At 51.0% G+C, this 20,986-nt stretch overlaps 1 protein-coding gene across 1 annotated transcript; it reads right to left on the bottom strand.

The window, feature by feature from the left end:
• Positions 1-6,579: 6,579 nt before the first annotated feature.
• On the bottom strand, positions 6,580-12,070 carry LOC119237889 (cytochrome P450 1A2). The gene is made up of 6 exons (XM_037501731.2): positions 11,222-12,070; positions 10,537-10,657; positions 9,985-10,074; positions 9,284-9,407; positions 8,446-8,532; positions 6,580-6,877 (listed from the first exon to the last, which is right to left on the bottom strand). The coding sequence occupies exons 1-6, from the start codon at positions 12,050-12,052 to the stop codon at positions 6,580-6,582; spliced, it is 1,551 nt and encodes a 516-aa protein (XP_037357628.1). The 5' UTR covers positions 12,053-12,070.
• Positions 12,071-20,986: the final 8,916 nt, after the last annotated feature.

The following is a 20,986-nucleotide window of genomic DNA, read 5'->3' on the forward strand; positions in this document are numbered from 1 at the left end:
CACCCCGGGGGTAGGGCTGTCACTCCAGCACCGAGATTAGAAAATCTAAACTCAGAAAGGTTATGCAACCGGCCAGGGTGCGCCAGGGGATTTGGGCCTCCGGGCCGGCCCCTGCCTTATCCCCTTTCCTTTTCCCAGGCCCCTCTGGGACGGAGCGCATCAGTTACCGGCCCAGGCTGGGGTGCGGGGTGCAGAGGTGAAGGGGTGGCCTGAGGAGGCCACATATCAAGTGTCACCTTGTTATGTTTCTAAAACCAGACAGACCTGCTGGCCCACAGCGCCCAGGGAGAGAGGGTGCAGGTGGCCCCAGCGAAGACCACTACCGCCCCCCCCCCACCTTTGTGCAGCTGAGGGCTCCGTGCAGGTGCCTTCCCCGAAGGTGCCCCGCCCCTGCCTGGCCTGAGAGCCCACCACAGCTGTGCGCCTTTGATTTATGGCCCCAACTCCAGGGGCCCCTGCAGACCTGGAGTGATGTCCTGCATGGAGGTGGGGTAACCAGAGTACAGGGCCTCGGGGGCTTATTTTAGCGGGATCACTGAGGATTGGGGAGCCCAGTTCAGATTGCGACCCCCTCCAGTGGCAGGCCGCTGTCAGGGACAGGGGTCAGAACCGACTCTGAACTGCGTGAACTCTGAACCAGGAAGCTCCGCCTGCTCGGCCCCCCACCCAAGGGGCCCTTCTCTCAGACGCTCTCTCCTCTCCAGATTCCTTTGTCAATCAGAAAACTCTCCTTGGCCAGCAAGTTGCCTTAGGAGTGAGATCTAGCTGAGCAGATGCGGGGGGCTCCCAGGGACTTGGGAGAGAGGTCACCCTAAGAAAGGGAGCCAGACAAGACCACCTGGCCCAGTGTCTCAGCCCTTTTTCAGAGCCGGGGTGGAGGGTTTGGTGTAGAGACAGAGGTGGGTTCTCCCCAGCGTGCTGGAGCTCCAGTCTTGGAAGGTGGAGGCGAGAGGTAGACTGCTTTACGTTGAGGGTGTGGGGAGTGGTAAGTGGGGGCTCTGACGTGGCTCTGCTAGCTTTTCCCTGTGTCACCGCCTCTCGCGGGCCTGGCGTACACTGCGTTAGGGAACCCAGCCCCGCACTGCCCTGCGGCTCTGCGTGTGCAGGATGCTGGTGCTAGAGGAGTGGAGGGTCTGAACCGGACAGGCCGGGAAACTTCAAGAAGTCACTTATTCTCCCTGAGACGCGAAGGGGGCTTCCCACCTCAGCGTGCCTCCTGCCACTTTATCTGCCCCCAAATCCCCCCTCCCCTGTGGACCACACCTCTGCCGGACCCTCCCTGCACTGGGCTGCCACCTCCAGTGAGGCTGGCAGAGCAGGGTCGTTGTCAGTGACCCCGTCCTCGGGTTGCTGTGCTGGGGAAGGCCTCAGAGGTGAGACCAAGCAAGCGCTGGGAGGGATTCGCCCAAGGTCATGCCCATCTAGAACCTGATCTCTGGACTGCTCACCCTTCAGCGCGGTGCTCTCCCCAGCGCTCCACAGAGGCCATTGCTGTGCCACATTTCTGAGCCTCCCCGCTCTACCCGGACAGGCCTGTGTCAGGGGAAGCACAGGCAGGGGAAACTGCCCGTGGCTGGGGGGCCAGCCCCAGTCTTGCCCCACCAATTCCCAGCTTGTGCTTTCTGAGCCCGGGTTCCTTGTCTAAGGAGACACGGTGATGCCTCCTCCTAGGCTTGTGAGACAGCCTGACGTGAGGTGTGGCCAGGAAGGGGCAGGACAGAGCTGACTCCGTCTGCCTCCAGCCTGCCATGGGGCCTGGAATGGCCAGCGGGAAGGGGGAGCAAAGTCTCCACGTCCAATTCCTCCTACTAGACTCTGGTCAGAGGGGAGCCCCGGGCCATCCAGGGTGAGTTAAAGATTGGCCAGGTGTGCGTGAGAAGCTCAGGCCAACTTCTGACCTTGGGGGTTACACGGGGCACTGACCGTTGGGTGACCTCTGGGCCTGGAACTCCCCAGGGAGCTGGGCCTCGACTGAATCTTGGATTGACAAAAATACAGCCATCTCTGTGTGTCGGGTATCTTTCTCTGAGCCACCAGGGTGCACTGATGGAGCTGTCCACTCCTTAGGGGCTCGGAAGCATAGAACCTTGTCCTTCCAGGCTGGAGTTCCTGGAGCGAGTCCATGCCTCCTCTTTCAGACGGGATGGTGTTTCTTGAGCTGCCAGGGCTCGGTTGCATCCCCCTCAGACTGGGGACTTGGAGGCTCATATACCCCTCAGACTGGAGGGGTCTGTCCCTCCTCTTACTTAGTCCCGGTGAGGGCTGTGTCTCCCGCTCAGCCTGCGATGCCCAGGACAGCGTCATGTCCTGTTCAGTTTCAGGTTTCCAGGCCAGGACTCTGTCTTCCGCTTGAACTGGGGGTCCCTGGAGCACAGCTGTGTCTCCCCTTCTCCCTGCCCTACACAGGAGACCTGCATTTTTTCTCAGTCACGGTTCCTGGAAGAGTTTGCTCTGGGTTTGAGGAAGGGCATGGGCATGGACGTAGACAGAAGCACGTCAGGTGATGCGCTGCTCCCTCCAGGAATTTAGCACAGATTCCTGCTGATTTTACTTAAATTTATTATTTTCTTCAAAGCCACAGGGAGCCATGATTATTTCCCAAATGTTGGGGTAACCATGTCACTGGGTGAACACTTTGGAAATAAATGAAAGTTTGGTTCATTTTCATCTCCTCTCAGGGAATGGTGATGTGCAGAACAGGAAGAGCTGAGTCTCAGTTAGTAATAAAGAAAGCCGAAACAAATTGAAGGAATACTCCAGCAAGAACGCAGATATCAGCCAGCAGCACTAGTTGATCAAGCAAAACAGCTGAATCCGTTGTCTTTGGTTAATTGTCTTGTGGTTACTACTCAGAAATGGTAGGAGGTGAGGCCCAGTGCCTTGTGCCTGGGTGACTTGGAGGGGGAGGCTGCAGGGTCAACACATTGTAAACTCACTCCTAGGGCTATGACACTCCGGGTGGGTCACCATTTGCATCACCTTCCTCTTAAAATTTCCATTTGAACTAGGAGGAGCTATTTCCTCCAGACTACATCTCCTTACACCAATAAAGGCAGCAGGAGAAGGGGATTCTCTTTGCTGAGTCACATGGCTGGGAGAGCCCATTCCAGAAAGCAGGAGGTTGTGATAGACAGGACAGGCTCTTTCTGTGTCATTCTCTTCCACCTCCTTCCAGGACCCTTCCTGAGGATTCCATATCATTGTCCTTCCTCTGCCCCCCCATATCTGTGGGTCCCTATAACCAGTTGGTTCCTTCAAACACACAGGTATGTCCTTGGAGAGCGCCTTCGATTGGAGGGAAATCCAGGAGGCAGGGTCAGCTCAGGTGTGTGTTGGAGGGGGCACGAGGCCCATACCTCACATGCTCAAGCGCCCTTTTCCTGTCTCTGTTGCTCACGGCTGATAAAGCAGCACGAACAGCCCTCTCACTTTGCACAGAGCAAAGCAAACTTATGTACTTCGGACCCAGGGCTACTCTGAGATCAACGAAGCCAACTGCCTTTCGGGTGAAAACACTGGAGGTGAAATTTGGGGGCATCAGAGCCAGAACAGGGGCCTGTGAGTGGAAGTGAGTTTTAGGTCATGAACATAAGCAGACTGCAGAACGCCCTCCCTGCGCCCACTGTCCCCCATGATTAACATCTTGCATAGGTTGAATCAATATTAATGCATTCTTGGTAACGGAATCCATGGTTTCCAAGAGTGCGGTATGTTCCGTGGGTTTTGACAAATGTATAATGACATACATCCGCTGTCATACAGAAGAGTTTCACTGCCCTAAAAATCCACAGCTCTCCATCTGTTCCTTCTTCTCTCCTCCACATCCCTCCCCCCAGCTCCTGGCAACCGCTGATCTTTTCACTGTCTCCATAGCTTTGCCTTTTCCAGGATGGCATAGAGCAGGAATCATAAAGTATGTAATCCTTTCAGATTGCGTTTTGCATTTGGCAATATACATTTAACGCTCTTCCATGTCTTTTGTGGGGTTGATAGCTATTTTTGTTTGATTGCACACAATACTTTATTGTGTTACTTGCCCATTGTTTATGTTGTTTTACTTGTGGTAAAACATACTTAACAAGTCTTCATTTCAACCATTTTTTTATTTTATTTTATTTTTTTTTTATATAGACGCATGTTTTTACTTATTTATTTGTTTGTCTGTTTGTCCTGTTCATACATGCACTGGGTACAGTCAGAAGCGCGGGAGGGTGGGAGAATTCACCAGAGCCAGAGCGGGGAGCAGAGCAGGCAGAAGGACCGAAGTACACTGCTGAGGGGAGCAGTGGGCGGCAGGAGAGGTCTGCGTGCCATGCGGGACCCTCCTCCGGTGGCCGGGGAGCAGCCGGGGATCGAACCGGCGCTGCAGAGGCTGCGGGCAGCTTCGCAACCCAGCGCTCAACCGCTGCGCCACCGGGGAGGCCCCATTTCAACCATTTAAAGCGTATAATTCAGCGGTGTTAAGTAGTCACAATGCTGCCAACCAGCGGCACTATCCATTCCTAGAACTTTTTCAGCATTCCAAACAGAAACTCTGTACTCATTAAACAAAACCTCCCTATTTCCCCCATCCTCCCTTCCACACCACCCCAGCCCCGGGTACCTCTTTTATGCTTTCTCTCTCTCTGAAATTGCCTATTCTAGGTACCTCATATAATGGAATCATACAATGTTAGTCCATTTTTTTTTTAAAGATTTATTTATTTATTTCTACAAGCATTGGGTACAGTCAGAAGCGTGGGAGGGTGAGAGAATTCACCAGAGCCAGAGTGGGGAGCAGAACAGGCAGACTGAGGAAGTACACTGCTGAGGGGAGCAGCGGGCGGCAGGAGAGGTCTGCGAGCCATATGGGACCCTCGCCGGCTGGCCAGGGATTGAACTGGCGCTACAGAGGCTGCGGGCAGATTTGCAGCCCAGCGCTCAACCACTGCGCCACCAGGGGAGGCCCACGTTTGTCCATTTTTATATGGCTTATTTCACCTAGCATAATGTTTGCAAGGTTTTCCATGTGGTAGCGTGCATCATGATGTCACATCATTTTCATGGCCAAATAATATTCCCTCGTGTGACTGTGCCACATTTGTTTCTCCACTCATCTGCTGATGGACAAGGGTTGTTGCCACCTTTGAACTGTTGAGAATATTGCAGCTTTGAATATTCCTGTACACATTTTTTTTGAACACCCATTTTTAGTTCTTTTGGGTATATACCTAGGAGTTGAATTGTTGGATCATATGTGAGTCAATGTTTAACTTTGTAAAGAACCACCAAATCATGTTCCACTGGGACTTTTCCATTTCATATTTCCACCAGTAAGGCATAAGGGGTATAATTTCTCCACATGTTCAGCAACATATATTATTTTTCATTTTTTAATTGTAACCATTCCAGCAGGTATAAGGTGGTAAGTTCATTGTGGTTTTGATTTGTATTTCCCTAATGTTGATCATCTTTTTGTGTACTAATTGACTATGTGTGTATCTTCTTTAATGTACCATTCATCCAAGTTCTTTGACTGTTTTTGAATTTTTTTTGTTGAATTGTAGGAATTCCTTATAAATTTTGTGGCTTACAAATATTTCCTTACATTTTGTGGCTTATTTTACTCTTTTGATAGTGTCCTTGGGTGAGACCTGGGCATTTTGCAGGTCACCCAAGCATTTCTGGGGAGCTTATCATCCCTCCAGCTGTGGATAAACAACTCAGAACCTCGTAAGAATCCAATGTTCTGGGCCTCCCTGGTGGCTCAGCGGGTTGATTGCATTGCTGTGAAGCTGTCCGCAGCCTCTGCAGCGCAGGTTCAATTCCCGGCCGGCCAGGGAGATACCCACATGGCTCGGCAGACCTCTCCTGCCACACCCTCTGCTCCCCTCAGCCGTGTACTTTGTCAGTCTGCCTGTTCTGCTCCCCGCTCTGGATCTGGTGAATCCTCTCACCCTCCCACGCCTCTGACTTATACCCCAGTTCTTGCATAAATAAATAAAATCTTAAAATAAAAAAGAATCCAATGATCTATCATTTGAGGATGGGATCCTCATTCATCCATCTGCAATTGACCTGTTTCCTGTAAGTGTTCATGTACTTGGATCATGCAGGGAAAGGGCATGATGCACCTAATGACAGAGGGAACAGAGGCAGCCTACTCTCAGGACTCAAGAAGCCAGGGCTTGCTGACTTGCGCTGCCACTTGGAGGAGCCTGCAAACCAGATGCTAAGTGAAGAAGCCAGTCACAAAAGAACTCCGATTGGATAACTGCATTTATATGAAATGCCCAGAGTGGGCAAATCCAGAGAGACAGAAAGTAGATCAGCGGTTGCATGGGGCTCCTGGAGCCAGGGAGGTGGGTTGGGGGAAATGCAGAGAGGCTGTTAATGAGTATAAAGTTTCTTTCCCTGGTGATGAGAAGGTTCTACAACTGTGGTGTGGGAGCACAACTCTGGATTATATGCTTTAAGGAGGTGAATTATATGTCATGTGAATTACATCTCAGTGAAGTTGTTATAAAGAAAGAACAAAGCAAGAACTGAGGTTCCAGGGGTGACCCCACCCCTCCCTCTGCCATGGCAGGCGGTGCCTCTTTACTTGATGGAGAAGCGCAGCCGCGCCTGGAAGTGCTCGCAGCGGGCGTGCTTCATGGTCAGCCCGTAGGTGGGCGTGAGGTCCACCTTCACGCCTGGGGGCAAGCTGAACTCCAGCCGCTGCAGCAGGATGGCCAGGAAGAGGAAGACCTCCCACTTGGCCAGGACCTCCCCTATGCACCGGCGCTTGCCCATGCCAAACAGCATCACCTTCTCGCTCATGGTCTTGTTGATGGCGGTGCCGCTGGCAGTGAGGAATCTCTCCGGGCGGAACTCAAAGGGGTCACCCCACAGCTCCCTACAAGAGGAACAGAAGAGATGGGGTTTCTGGGCTGGGGAGGCCCTTGAGGAAAGGGCAACTTTTATTCTGGGGGAAGCCTAAGGAAAACTCTGGTGATGGCAAAAGTGTCAGAATAGGTAGAGGGTGACAAAAAGGCTTGTGGGGGCCAACCTGCACTTTGAAGCTTCTTTTTTTAAAGATTTATTTATTTATGCATACAAGAACTGTGGTACAGGCCAGAGATGTGGGGGATGAGAGGATTCACCAGAGACAGAGTGGGGAACAGAACAGGCAGACTGACTGAAGTACACTGCTGAGGGGAGCAGCGGGAGAGTCAGGAGAGGTCTGCTGAGCCATGTGGGTAGCTCCCTGGCCAGGGAGCAAGCTCGTGCTGCAGAGGCTGTGGACAGCTTCACAGGTTGCGTCTTAACCCCTTGCACCACCAGGGAGACCCCTGAAGCTTACTTCTTTTCCAAACCTTTTCTCTAAAGTGATCGGCCTAGCAAATGGTGTCTTTCAATATTAGTTTGTTATTTTAAAGAAATAATGCCTTAATGAAAAGAAATTAAAAGAAGGAAAACATGTTTATCTCTCTCCTACTCAATATACAATGGCAATCAGCAGCATGTCCTAGTTTCTGTTTACTGTTTTGAAATAATTATTGCCAGCATTCCTTTTTAGAAAGGGGTAAATTATACAGCCCCCTTTTCTAGAGACTTAAGTTGAATTTCTTTCTTTCTTTTTTTTTTTTTTTTAAAGATTTATTTATTTATTTATACAAGCACTGGGTACAGTCAGAAGCGCGGGAGGGTGAGAGGATTCACCAGAGCCAGAGCAGGGAGCAGAGCAGGCAGAAGGACCGAAGTACACTGCTGAGGGGAGCAGCGGGCGGCAGGAGAGGTCTGCGCGCCATGCGGGACCCTCCTCCCATGGCCAGGGAGCAGCCGGGGATCGAACCGGTGCCGCAGAGGCCACGGGCAGCTTCGCAACCCAGCGCTCAACCGCTGAACCACTGGGGAGGCCCCCAAAGTTGAATTTCTAAAGGGAAGGCCCTTGGCTATTTGCATCAGAACCACCTGAAGCACTCCACCTTACCTGCCTACAAGTGGAATCTTGGAAGATGACCTATAACCAACTTCTTGGTCAATTCTGTGTGCACTAGGGGCCTCCCTGGTGGCGCAAGGGGTTAAGACACAGCCTATGAAGCTGTCCGCAGCCTCTGCAGCACGAGTTCAATTCCCGGCCGGCCAGGGAGCAACCCACATGGCGCAGCAGACCTCTCCTGACTTGCCTGCTGCTCCCCTCAACAGTGTACTTCAGTCAGTCTGCCTATTCTGCTCCCCACTCTGTCTCTGGTGCGTCCTCTCACCCTCCATACCTCTGGCCTGTACTCCAGTTCTTGTATGCATCAATAAATAAATCTTTAAAAAAAATTCTACGTGCAGTAAAATTTGAGAAATATGGACCTAAATGTTGTCACTCAGAGCAGGCTCCACAACAAGAAGGCAACACTCCTTTATTATAGGGGGGCAAACAACCTTCTGACTGATGAACAATACACATTTTTAGTGGGGTTGTGTACTCACTGGTCATGATTGACCTGCCACTGGTTTACGAAGACACAGCGTTCCTTGGGGATAAAGAAGCCATTCAGAATCGTGTCCCTTGTTGTGCTGAGGAGGGAAGAGGGCTCTGTTAGCCTCAGGGCTAGAAAACTGGGGCCTGTCTCTGGACCTTCTTGCTCCTCCCTCCCGCTCACCCCAATAGCCTGCCCACTGTGTCTCTGTACCTGCCCTGTGAGGGAATGTCAGGAGCAGGGAAGGGTGAAAAGATTCTTCCCTTGCCTGGGCTCCTGTGCTTCAACAAGTGTTTATAAACATGTGCGCGCACCGGTTCTTTGGAACCAATAAGCAGAAATCTGAGCCAACCCTGGGGAGGGCCCAGTTTGGCCGAGGAGTCAGGCCCTTCAGTCTGGGAGTAGCTAGACCAACATATGGGCAAAAGTGAGTAAGTTCACTGAGAAGTGTTTACTAGCTCTCTTGACATTGTCAAAGTGCCAGGGGTGAATTGAGAAAGGTTTCTAAGGGAGAGGATGTATGGGTCAAGACTGACTTGGGCAGGGAAGGGGTTCTGGAGAAGATTCTGAGAGGGTCATGTCTGTAAGGGGCAGGGAGACCACCTGGCTGGACTGAGGGCACCTGCAGGAAGGGAACATGAGCGGAGCTCAGGATTGCTATTTCCTCCTGAGATTTCACCAGCTTGATCACATTTGGACTCTGGGCTAGTCATGGGGCTGAGCAAAGGAATCGGATGTCATAGCCAGGAAGGAGATGGAAGGTCTGAGCCGAGACCAGGGCCAGGAAGCTGGGAGGTGAAAACCTTGCAGGGAGTTTGGAAGTGGGAGGGCAGAAGAGGGGACCTCACCTGTGGGGGATGGTGAAGGGGACAAAGGAGGAGTGCCTGAAGGTCTCCAGGATGAAGGCCTCCATGTAGGGCAGCTGCGGTCTGTCAGAGAGCCGGGGCCGCCGCGCCCTGCCAATCACTGCGTCTGCAGGTCACAGAAGACAGACAGGGCTAGAGGCTGTCTTGACTGCTCCATGGCATCTGCTTCTCCTCTTGTTTTTTTTTTTTTTTTAAGATTTATTTATGCATACAAAAGCTGGGGAGCAGGCCAGAGGTGCGGGGGGTGAGAGGATTCACCAGAGACAGAGTGGGGAACAGAACAGGCAGACTGACTGAAATACACTGCTGAGGGGAGCAGCGGGTGAGACAGGAGAGGTCTGCTGCACCATGGGGGTAGCTCCCTCGCTGGCAGGGGATTGCAGGGGATCACAGGGAATGGAGCTAGTGCTGCAGTGGCTGGTGATATCTTGATAGCTCTGTCTTTAACCCCTACGCCACCAGGGAGGCCCTGCTTCCCCTCCTAAACCAAGGCCCACTCTATGTGGTACTATGTCTGCTTACATGTCTGAGAGCCACTAACTCCTAGCAACTTCCTGGCAGGAACAGGTGCCATCGAGCGCACAGGGCTTGCACAGAGTAGCACATAACAATTGTATGACCTTGAAGAGATGACCAGGGGTTCCGAGACTGCTCTCTGACAAGGGTCGGAGGACATCACATACCCAGCTCCTCCTGGATCTTCCTCTGTATCTTAGGATTTGTCACAAGGTACATGAAACTCCAGGAGATGGCCGTTGTGATTGTGTCGAACCCTGGACAGCATGGGGCAAGGTCGGGTGGGGGAGGAAGGAAGGAACAAGACAGGAACAAGAAACCAGCATTTACCAAGCACATACCCCGCATGAGCCAAGCTCGGTCTTTTTCTGCTTCCCTCCCTTAACTCCCCCCCTCCCATCCCATGGGTTTTCTCAGGGCAGAGACGAGGTTTCCTCATCCTGAGATTGAGTCACTGGTGTCACAATTAGCTGCTGGAATTACAGGGGCCTAGACTTCACGCAGCAGGGTCCCTTTGTTGTTCAGACGGGGAAGCTGAAGCCCAGAGGAGAGGACTTGGTGGAGTTTCCGCTGGAAGATGGTGGCACCACCTGGGCCCAAACCCTGGCCCCGGTCCCTGCGTCTCCACCGCTTGCTGTGTGGTTGGTGACTTATCTGGTGGACTCGGGTGCTGGGAAGGCTGTGGGGGATGTGTGCAGGGGCCGGGGCCCGGCTCCTACCGGCCCCGAAGATGTCGTTGACAAGGTTGACAATCTTCTGCTGGGGGATGACGCTGCCGTCGACTCTGGACCCCTTCTCGCTGTGCTTGAACAGGGCGCCCGTGATGTCCTGGATGCTGTTCTGAGGGGGCACAAGTTTAGGGGCTCCCCTGCACTTCTAGGGCCAAAGGCTAGCCCTTGCCCTGTCCCTCCGGGCACCACCCCTGGCCGCAAGGCAGTGGGCAGGGCTCCCGGCAGAGCTGGTGGCAACTCTGCAGAGGGCTCGGAGTGTCACTCACGCCCACTGACCCTCTCCCGGTCACCCTGGGCTCCAGTTTTGCAGAAGGGGCTGGTGCGAGACCAGGACGCAAGGTGACACCTGAGCTGGGAGCTAATCTCTGTCTGGGCTCAGCTTCCAGCAGAACAAAAACCCTCTTGCTCGTAGCAGCCCTCCACACCGCAAGCCCGTGCCAGGGCCCCTCACGGTCTTATCTTTCTGGTGTTTTGAGCAGCCCCGAGAAGGATGCTCCTGGGGTGGAGAAACTGTGGCCAGAGAGGGTGAGGGCCTGGCTCCGGGTTAGACAGCTGGCCTGTGGTGTCCGGGGCTCCCGGGGACTCGGCAGCAGGGCAGCGGTGCGGCTGCCTTGGAGCTGGTGAGAGGGGCCACCCCCTGCGGGGCTCCCTCGCCACCCGCACGGAGGCTCACCTTGTCGAAGTCCCGGTAGTGCTCCTGGACTGTTTTTTGCAGGAACCGAAGGAACCGCTGGTTGAAGTCTTTGAACCTGCGCAGGGCGGGGCTGGGCAGGTAGTGCAGGACCGGGAAGAAGTCCACCGGGTTCCCGGAGGAGGCGGTCTCCACGAACTCGTGGCTGCTCATCACCAGGCTGAGCATCTCCTCGCTGCTCTGGGGGAAGTGCTGCCCGAAGCACATGGCGCCGATGACGTTGGCCACCGACCTCACCACCTCGTTGTAGGGGTCAAAGCGCCCGGCGCTGGCCATGAGCTCCTGCAGCCGGCCAATCAGGGCCTCGGCCTCCTTGCTCACGTGCTCCTCCAGGTAGCAGGAGGATGAGGAAGCTGGGTCCGAGGCGATGGAGAAGGTGTTGAGGGCATTCTGGGCCAGGCGCCGGCGGGCGGCCCACACCGGTCCAGAGTCTGGGTTGAAGGTCATGCTCTGGCCGTCAGTGACCAAGGTGAAGGTGTAGAGGTCAGGTCTACCTTTGAAATCGTCGCCCTGCCGCACCAGGGCCTGCCGGATGGTGTCCAGACCACTGAGCACCACCACGGGCGTGCAGCCGATGCGGATCTCCAGCACGTCCCCGTAGCGCTGGCTCAGCCGGGACAGGGCCAAGTGGGGGTTCTTGCCCAGGGTCAGCACGTGCCCGAGCAGGGGCCAGCCCCAGGGCCCTGGGGGACTCTTCTGGCCTTTGGGGACCCGAGGCTGCCAGGCCTTGATCACCCAGAATACCAGGCAGAAGATAGCGGAGGCCACGAGCAGCTCCGTGCTGGAGAAGGATGCAGACTGGGGCGCTGCCATCTGTACCGGCTGCAGGGGGAGGAGCGGAGCCAGACTGAATGAAGGCTGAGATGGAACATTCGTTCCTTCACTCTCAGCGTCGATAAATACCAGCATACGCTCGGCTGCCAGCCAGACCCAGAAAGACTAAGACGCATCCAAGGGCCCTGCGAGGCTCACCCTTAGCGCCTCACACAATCTGAGGGCTGCAGAGGCGCCTTGCGAGGCCCATTTGAGTGCCTGGACTCCCCAGGCTGGCCCTCCCCTCCACCCATTCCCTCAGTTTCCAATTCTGAGTCTGGAGTGAAGACTAGTGACCGCCTCAAATCAGGGGTGCTCCCCACGAGCTCTCAGCACAAGGCGTATGCTAGGCGCTGTGCCAAAGGGTGCCTGCCTGTTCGTAACCAGGGAGCAGAGAGCTTAGGCTGTCCGGTGGCTCAATCCCCCTCCCCAGAGCATTCGTTATTAAGACCAAGAAAGGTCTGAGTCCCCAGATGCTCACAGTCCTGGAGGCTGCGGCTGGGTTGCAGGGCTGCCCTCGTGCCAGGGGGATCCCTCCCCACCGTGCCATTCCACACACACTAAGGGTCCTTAGAGGCGGCCCGGTCTAAGTTGCTAGCTCAGAAAACATGGGGAAACTGAGGTCTGCAGCCAGCCAACAGGAGTAGAACTCAGGCCTCCATCATAGAATCCAGGGGCCCCCACCCCTCCATCTCTAGTGGTGCCCAAGCCATAGGGTGGGGATCCTGGGGACTGAGAAAGTTCCCAAGAAAGGTACCTGTAGGGAGGCAGCTTGAGATCGCCAGGGTAGCGGGGGCTGGCACAGAGCTGCTGGCTCCAGAAGGGCCCTTTTATAAACACCACCCTCCGTGAGATTGGCCCTACTGTCCTGGTCACCTGATAGCAAAGTCACTGAATAAAGTTGAAAGGATCAGCCCTTGGCCTTGGGCCATGATCCCTCAGCTCCACCTACTCCCCAAGGCTGAGGGGCAGTTCTCTGGGGACAGGTGTTGTGTCCCTCTTGAGGATCCCCAGCTCCTTTTGGGGTTCAGGATCAGGGGCTGACTTCTCTCAAGGACAGGGCAGAGTCTGGGGTGGAAACGCTGAGCCTCTGGTCTGGTCCAGGCTTCTTCCCACTGTCTGCCACTGTCTGGGCTCACAGGGGGAGGGGGCTCGCTGCTCCTGGCCGGGGGGAACTCTGTGGCACCCCTCCAACAACCCAGACAGGAGAGGCCAGGTAGGGGAGAAGCGCGTTCCAGCCCAAGACCTTCATGTGTGGCAAGAGATGATGGAGATCTGGCCTTCTGAGCAGAGTCCCCAGCCCGCCCCCCTAAGACACCGTAAGATATATAAAAGTGAATGAAGAAAATCTGTCCTTTGTTCAGTTCTGGACTGTTCCATGTGACAACTAGCTTGGATTCTGCAAAATGGTCAACGTCATTAAAAAAAAAAAAAAAAAAAAAGGCAAGGGCCTGTTCTTGAGTAGACTCTGATAAAGAGACACAACCAAATGTATGATGGGAGCTTTGGTTGGACCTCGGATTTAAAAAAAAAATACATTTTGAAGCTGCAAAGGACAAATGGGACCTGGACTGGGGATTAGACGACCTGAAATTAAAGCTAATTTTCTTCAGTGTGAACATAGCATCTTGGTTCTGCAGGCAAATATTTTAGGAAATATTCTTAGGACATTAACGTTCTGAGATCCACGCTGTAGTGTTTAGGGGTGAAGTGTCATGTTTGTGCAATTATTTTCAAATGCAAGTATTTTCAAGCGGTGCTGTTTTAAATGGACGTCTATCAGTGGGCGTGTGTGGGGAGGAAACAGAGCGTTGGTGTGACAAATGTCAGGTGTCTACGAGCCCAGGGAGGGGCGGGGGTCTATGAAAGGGGGCCTCTAATTGGGGGTGGCTGCTTTGTAATTAGTCCCATAGTGGGAGGGAGGGAGGGAGAAACCTCACCTCACAAAGCCAAGTGAGGGGAGTCCCAGGAAACCCAAACTTTGAGAGAAGGGGAGAATGCTGTCTCCCTCCCCAGCCGTGAGCCCAGACAGGATGGAGCATGGTGGGGAGGGAACATTGATGTATGTGTATTTGTTACACACTCTGCAGCACTTACAGGCCTGGCATTGTTCTGGTAGTTCTGTATGTATAAACAAAAACCCGCAGTAATCCTGGGGGTGAAATTAAGATACCGTTCTCGTATTACAACAGGGTAAACAGAGGCACAAAGGAGTTAGGTAATTTGTCTGGGCTGTACAGCAGTGTTTGAGCTGGGACTGGAACCCCAAGAAGATTGTGCTCTGACCGCTATATTAACACCTGCTTGAAATGTACCCCAATCTGTGGGAAACATCCAGATAGATTGATCAGAGCAGCCTGCGGGGGCAGGGGCCGCAGAGGGCAGTCTGCATGGGGGCACAGGTGCCAGGATGCCCTCTCCCCAGTATTGGGGGATTTGCTGAAGGGAACTGCACTTAAGCTGCAAAGATGGGACTTCACTGCAGAGGAGGGGCCCCAGCAGTGACAGGTTACTGGGTGTACCCTACAGGAAGGAACTGGGAGCCAGGCTAGAGGTCAGCCAGAGCCCGGCAGCTATGTTAGATGCTGTGTGATAGGAGGGCCCGGGTGGGAAGCACAGGCACTGGATGAAAAGCTGGCAGTGGAACACACACTGGTGTCCGCCCGAGAGAAGATAAACAGCACCAGCTTGATAGAGAGTTTGGCTCCTCCTCTGGCATCCTCCTGCCTTCCCCTCCCGCCTGGTGAGCAGCAGCAGCAGCGAGCAGGGGGAGAAAGGTGTGCAGAAACAGGGTGCGTCTGCCCTTGCCACTTGGCAGGATTTGGGTCCCAGAGCAGCCTGGGGACTAACTTGAAACGGAACATGAGAAACACATTTTGATTTCAATTGGACTGGGCTTCCTTCCTGAAAAAGAGAAAAGTGGGGTATCAACCAACAAAGACATCGGGGGCAAGATGGAATTTGACAGAACAACAGCATGTCTGGAGATGATGTTTGAAAGGAAAGGAAGGTTTTCTATCTGTTCCTCCACTGGGTTCAGCTCATTTAAAAAAGATCAAGGTCTGAGGTCAGGCTAAGAGTTTGTGTGTTTGTGTGTTTTTGGGGGGTGGCTAATACCTACTGTTTATTGTACAATTTGCAAAGCAGGCTGCAAACACGTCACTTACACCCTTGTCAGCTGTTTCTCATGTGCTTCTGAGGTCGGTATTGCATTCACACCTTATGGAGATACAACAACCTGGGGGGAAATAAGCCACTTGTTCTTGATCACACTACTAGGGAGAAAACAAACCATAATCTCACCGAATCTCTCTCTGAAGCCAGGACAACCTGACAAGGATAAAACGTAACATCTCCACATGTGAGAGATCTGTGTTTTCAAAGAAAAGCAGAATCACTTCATTTTTTTTTTTAAGATTTATTTATTTATTTATACAAGTACTGGGTACAGTCAGAAGCGCGGGAGGGTGAGAGAATCCACCAGAGCCAGAGTGGGGAGCAGAGCAGGCAGAAGGACCAAAGCACACTGCTGAGGGAAGCAGCGGGTGGCAGGAGAGGTCTGCGCGCCATGTGGGACCCTTGCCAGTGGCCGGGGATCAAACCGGCGCTGTAGAGGCTGCGGGCAGCTTTGCAGCCCAGTGCTCAACCGCTGAGCCACCAGGGGAGGCCCAGAATCACTTCATTTTATAAACACAAGTACTGTCAGTATATGTGATCTGTCTGGAAAAAAGGTAGTTCTAGGGTCTCCCTGGTGGCCTAGGGGTTAAGTTTCAGTGCTATCACTGCAAAGGTCTTGAGTTCAATCCCTGGCTAGGGAGATAACCCACATGGCCCACACAACAGACCTCTTCTGTCTTGCCTGCTGCTGCTCCCTGTAGCAGTGTATTTCAGTAAATCCGACTGCTCTGCTCCCCACTCTGTCTCTGGCGAGTCCTCTCACCCTCTCACACCTCTGGCTTACACCCCAGTTCTTCTATGCTAAAATAAGTAAAAACCTTACAATAAAGGAATAATTCTTTAAAAAAAAAAAGAGGTAGCTCTACTACAGGTGTTTTCTCTAAATAATTCACTGTTGCTGATTCTGCTGAAATGATTTTAGAAATGAAATTCTCAATGAAGTTGGCCAAAAAGTCTAAACACCCAAGGAAACAGGACTTTAGTGCAAATTACGTTTTTAGGACTTTAACTTATTGCTGTACCCTGTGTAGATATGTAAAATAACAAAGAGTTCATGGTTATCGTTGTACCATAAAAACATAAGATAGGAAACAACTTAAATGCTCATCAGCAGATAAATAGCTGTGCATATCCATTTAATAGAAGTTTCCTTAAATAGTCCTATGGAGTTATCCACACCCCCCCTCCCAAAAAAAAAAAAGGCAGGGGGAAAACTCTGTGTATGCTTTGTTATCATTTGTATAAAAAATTCCATGCATGCATGTGTTTGTTTAGACACAGAATCTTTCTCAAAGGTACACAGGAAAACTGGTGACGGTGTCTGCCTGCTGAGGAGGACAAAGAGCTGGGAGACAGGGATGGAAGAGGCTGTTTATTTAAACCGCTTCTGTTATCTTGACCCACGAAAAAAGTGATGAATTCAAAGATTTTTTTTAAATTAAAAAATATGGACGGATGATACATTTGACAAATTGCAAGGCTCCTTTTTGAGTGCAGAAATAAGAAAGTATATATTGTAGAGAGAAGCAGAAAGTCTCCTTGCGATGCTGATTTTATTATACGTTTGGGTCAAACTTTCCTTATAAGAATCACTGTAAAGGGCCTCGCTGGTGGTGCGAGGGGTTAAGTTGCAACCTATGAAGCAATTCCCAGCCTCTGCAGCACAACTTTGATCCCCGGCCAGGGAGCTACCCACGTGGCGCAGCAGACCTCTCCTGTCTTGCCTGCTGCTCCCCTCAGCAGTGTATTTCAGTAGAGCTGCCTGTTCTGTTCCCCGTTCTGTCTCTGGTGAATCCTCTCACCCCCACATCTCTGGCCTGCGCCCCAGTTTTTGCATGCATAAATAAATAATTTAAAAAAAAAAAGAATCACTGAAAAGTGATCATGTCAATGTTTTTTTGTTTTTAAAGATTTATTTATTTATTTAATTCATTTATACAGGCACTGGGTACAGTCAGAAGCGCGGGAGGGTGAGAGAATTCACCAGAGCCAGAGCAGGGAGCAGAACAGGCAGAAGGACCGAAGTACACTGCTGAGCGGAGCAGCGGATGGCAGGAGAGGTCTGCGCGCCATGCGGGACCCTCCTCCGGTGACCGGGGAGCAGCCGGGGATAGAACCGGCGCTGCAGAGGCTGCGGGCAGCTTCACAACCCAGCGCTCAACCGCTGCGCCACCGGGGAGGCCCTCATGTCAATGTTTTTAAGTGTGAAAAAGCATTAACTTCTCTTTATAGGGAATGATAAAGGGAATGATAAACTTGTCATTTATGTATCATGTAATGTCAAATGCACCTGTAGCCCCTAAAAAAGTATTGATTCTTTTGAGAGAAAAGAGGGAAAAGAGATCAAATGCATTATTAAGGAAAAACATGCATATTAGACCATGGATTTTATTGAAGGCAAACACCATTATTTTACATATTTTAATATTTATCTTTATTTTAAAATTTTATTTTACATATTTTTAAATTTCCTAGTTCTCAACAGGATGCTCAGAATAGTTTCTCAATTCATAAAAAGTAAATAGACTTATTGGTTAATTTAGCAACTAGGGAGCTTCCAGGCAACAGTGTAAAATAAATAGATAATTTACCAGAAACTAACTCCTGATTTTAATTGCCCCCCAGCTGATTTTAATTTTAATTATTTTGAATGATATAATTTAGTGCCAACTGTTTAAACACCATTATAAATGTTAACTGCGAAGTCACCATTACTTATATCTGACCAGCTATATAAAACTCATTAAATTTTCCTTGGAGAAAAACTAGCAGAAATCCCTAGAAGAATGGAGTGACTATTAGCTAATGGTCACATTTGCCACTCTGGCACCGTAATTCTATCTTAGCATCTCCCAAGTGGCAAGAAGGAGGGTAGGAAGCCTGGAGGAGCCTGGACACAGTGTCTAGCAAAGAAGAAAATCAATGAACTGAATGTTCAAACAAAAGCCTTGGGCTCAAATGGTTCAGATTGTTCAGATGGTTCAGACTCTTTAGTTGGTAAGGGTGCCCACCAGTGTAGTAGATTAGTGTGTCCAGAAGGCAGTGCTGGGCCCGCCGCCTGAACCAGGGGCTTCTCCTGCCCTCTAGGTCCTTGTTATTTGTTTCCTTTTTTTTTTTTAACCATTTTTTAAAAAAGATTTATTTATGCATACAAGAGCTGGGGTACAGGCCAGAGGTGGGGGTGGTGGTGAGAGGATTCACCAGAGACAGAGCTGGGAACAGAACAGGCAGATTGACTGAAATACACTGCTGTGGGGAGCAGCGGGCGAGTCAGGAGAGGTCTGCTGCACCATGTGGGTAGCTCCCTGGCCAGCTGGGGATCAAACTCGTGCTGCAGAGGCTGCGGATCACTTCATAATGTGGTGCTTAAGCCCTTGCGCCACCAGGGAGGTCCCTATTTGTTTCCTTTTGTAATTCCATGAGTTTCAGTTTAACTTTTTTAAAAATTAATTTATTAATATATTTTACACTGTATGCTTTCTCCTCTTAGGTGTAGTCCCCATAACATTCCCACCACCCATTCACCCGTGAACTATCGCCTTAGTCCCTTGTGCACTTCCCTCCCTTGTTTTGATCCCTCTTGCTCCCCCTTCCCTGCAGAATATCTCTGATTTATAGTTGCCTGTTAATTTTGTTTTTAAATTTATTATCATTATTATTTTCCTAATCCCTTATCTGGTTCCCCTGTAGTCCTCCTGTAAGTGAAACCATCAAGTATTTTTCTTTTTCCTTCTGACTTATATCACTGAGCCTGATCCCTTCCAGCTCCATCCATGTTGCTGTGAATGGCATGAGTTCATCCTTTTTGATTGCTGAGTAATACTCCATTGTGTATATGCACCACATCTTCTTGATCCAGTCATCTATTTTTGGGGAATCTTGGTTGTTTCCATCTCTTACCTATTGTAAATAGTGCTGCAATAAACATAGGGGTGCAGGTATCTTTTTGAATTAATGTTTTTGTGTTCTTTGGGTAGATCCCTAGGAGTGGAATTGCTGGATCATATGGTAGCTCCATTTTTAGTAGTTTGATGAACCTCCACACAGCTTTCCAGTTTGCACTCCCACCAGCGGTGCAGGAGAGTTCCTTTTCTCCACATCGTCACCAACATTTGTTATTGCCAGTTTTTTTTTTTACATATTTATTTATTTTTATACAAGAACCGGGGTACAGGCCAGATGTGCGGGAGGGTGAGAGATTCACCAGAGACAGAGTGGGGGAACAGAACAGGCAGACTGACTGAAATACACTGCTGATGGGAGCAGCAGGTGAGGCAGGAGAGGTCTGCTTTTCTATGTGGGTTTCTCCCTGCCGGCTGGGATCGAACCCACGCTACAGAGGCTGTGGACCGCTTCACAGTGCGGCGCTCAACCGCCTGTGCCATCAGGGAGGCCCTGCCAGTTTTTTTAATATGTGCCATTCTCACGGTGTAAGGTGGTACTCATTGTGGTTTTGATTTCATTTCCTTGATTATAAGTGAAGTTGATAGTTTAACTTTTTGATATTATACCTTAAGTGTATAACTTCTTGAGAAGATGCTTTTTAAGAAATATTTTTACTGAGGAAGCAGTGATTTACAACATTGTAAGTAATTTGAGGGTATAGGTTCACACTTCCCAAGTCCTTTTTAATATCTTCAAAGTTTCTGTCAGGCTTGATAAGTCATAGTTCCGAGCTTGCTACATTCCAATTGTGCACATGCAAGTACATCCAAGCGCCGTGTTTGCTGGGGGTTGTGAAGAGCTGCAGCTAGGCCGAGTTTTAAAGAAATCAACCCTCTTTCTCTCTCCGTGTATGTATGTGTGTGTGTGCATCTGTCTCTCTCTCTGTGTGTCTGTCTCTGTATGTGTCCTTCTGCCTCTCTCTGTGTCTCTGTGTCTCCCAGTCTCTGTCTCTCTGTCTCTTCATCTCTCTGTTTCTCTTCCTCCCTCCTCCTCTTTTAATTAGATCTCCTTAGTTTTTACCTAATGTCCGTTTTTGCTCCAGGATGCCAGCCAGGAGGTGATCACATTATGAGTCATCACATGGCTTTAGGCTCCCCAGGGTTGTGACATTTCTCAGACGACCTTTGTTTTTGGTGACCTTGACAGTTCTTACTAGTGTTCGTGGGGTATTTTATAGGCTGGCCCACTACTGGAATTTTTGGTATGTTTTTCTCCGGGGAAGGCTGGGGTTAGGGCTTCCTGGAAGAAGACCACAGAACCAGAGCCATCGTCATCACACCACGTCAAGGATGCCTGTGATCAGCCTGGCTTAGGACAGGTGATGTTGGCCTTGGTCAGCTGGCCGAGGTGGTGCTTATCAACCTCCCTGCTGTAAAATGAGTTCTACCCACTGTACTCTCCAGTGGGGAGTTCCTTTGTGAAGCCACACCTAAGACTGGGGCGTTCTGTGTCCCCGCTTTGAGCAAGGACTATCTACATAAATCATTTGAATGTCTATAGGAAAGACCCCTTTTATTTCTAATGTTTCCTAAAACTTTTAATGAGATGGCAAGATACATACAGAAAAGTGCAGAAATCATGGGTGGTTTGGGCCTCCCTGGTGGCTCAAGGGGTTAAGATACAACCTATGAAGCTTTCTGCAGCCACAGCAGCACAAATTCAATCCCCGGCCAGGGAGCTACCCACATGGCACTGCAGACCTCTCCTGTCTCCCCCACTGCTCCCCTCAGCAGTGTATTTCAGTCAGTCTGCCTGTTCTGTTCCCTGCTCTGTCTCTGGTGAATCCTCTCACCCTCCGCATCTCTGGCATGT

Source organism: Talpa occidentalis, unplaced genomic scaffold (genome assembly GCF_014898055.3).
Source record: "Talpa occidentalis isolate TD23 unplaced genomic scaffold, MPIMG_talOcc4v2.1 talOcc4.11, whole genome shotgun sequence".
Classification (NCBI taxonomy): Eukaryota; Metazoa; Chordata; class Mammalia; order Eulipotyphla; family Talpidae; genus Talpa; species Talpa occidentalis.

Excerpts from the sequence above, each read along its gene's own strand:
- LOC119237889 (XM_037501731.2), bottom strand. The coding sequence starts at position 12,052 with ATGGCAGCGCCCCAGTCTGCATCCTTCTCCAGCACGGAGCTGCTCGTG. Across the intron at positions 10,075-10,536 it reads CAACGACATCTTCGGGGCCG|GGTTCGACACAATCACAACG; the intron begins GTAGGAGCCGGG and ends CATGCTGTCCAG. Across the intron at positions 6,878-8,445 it reads TGGCAGGTCAATCATGACCA|GGAGCTGTGGGGTGACCCCT; the intron begins GTGAGTACACAA and ends TTCCTCTTGTAG.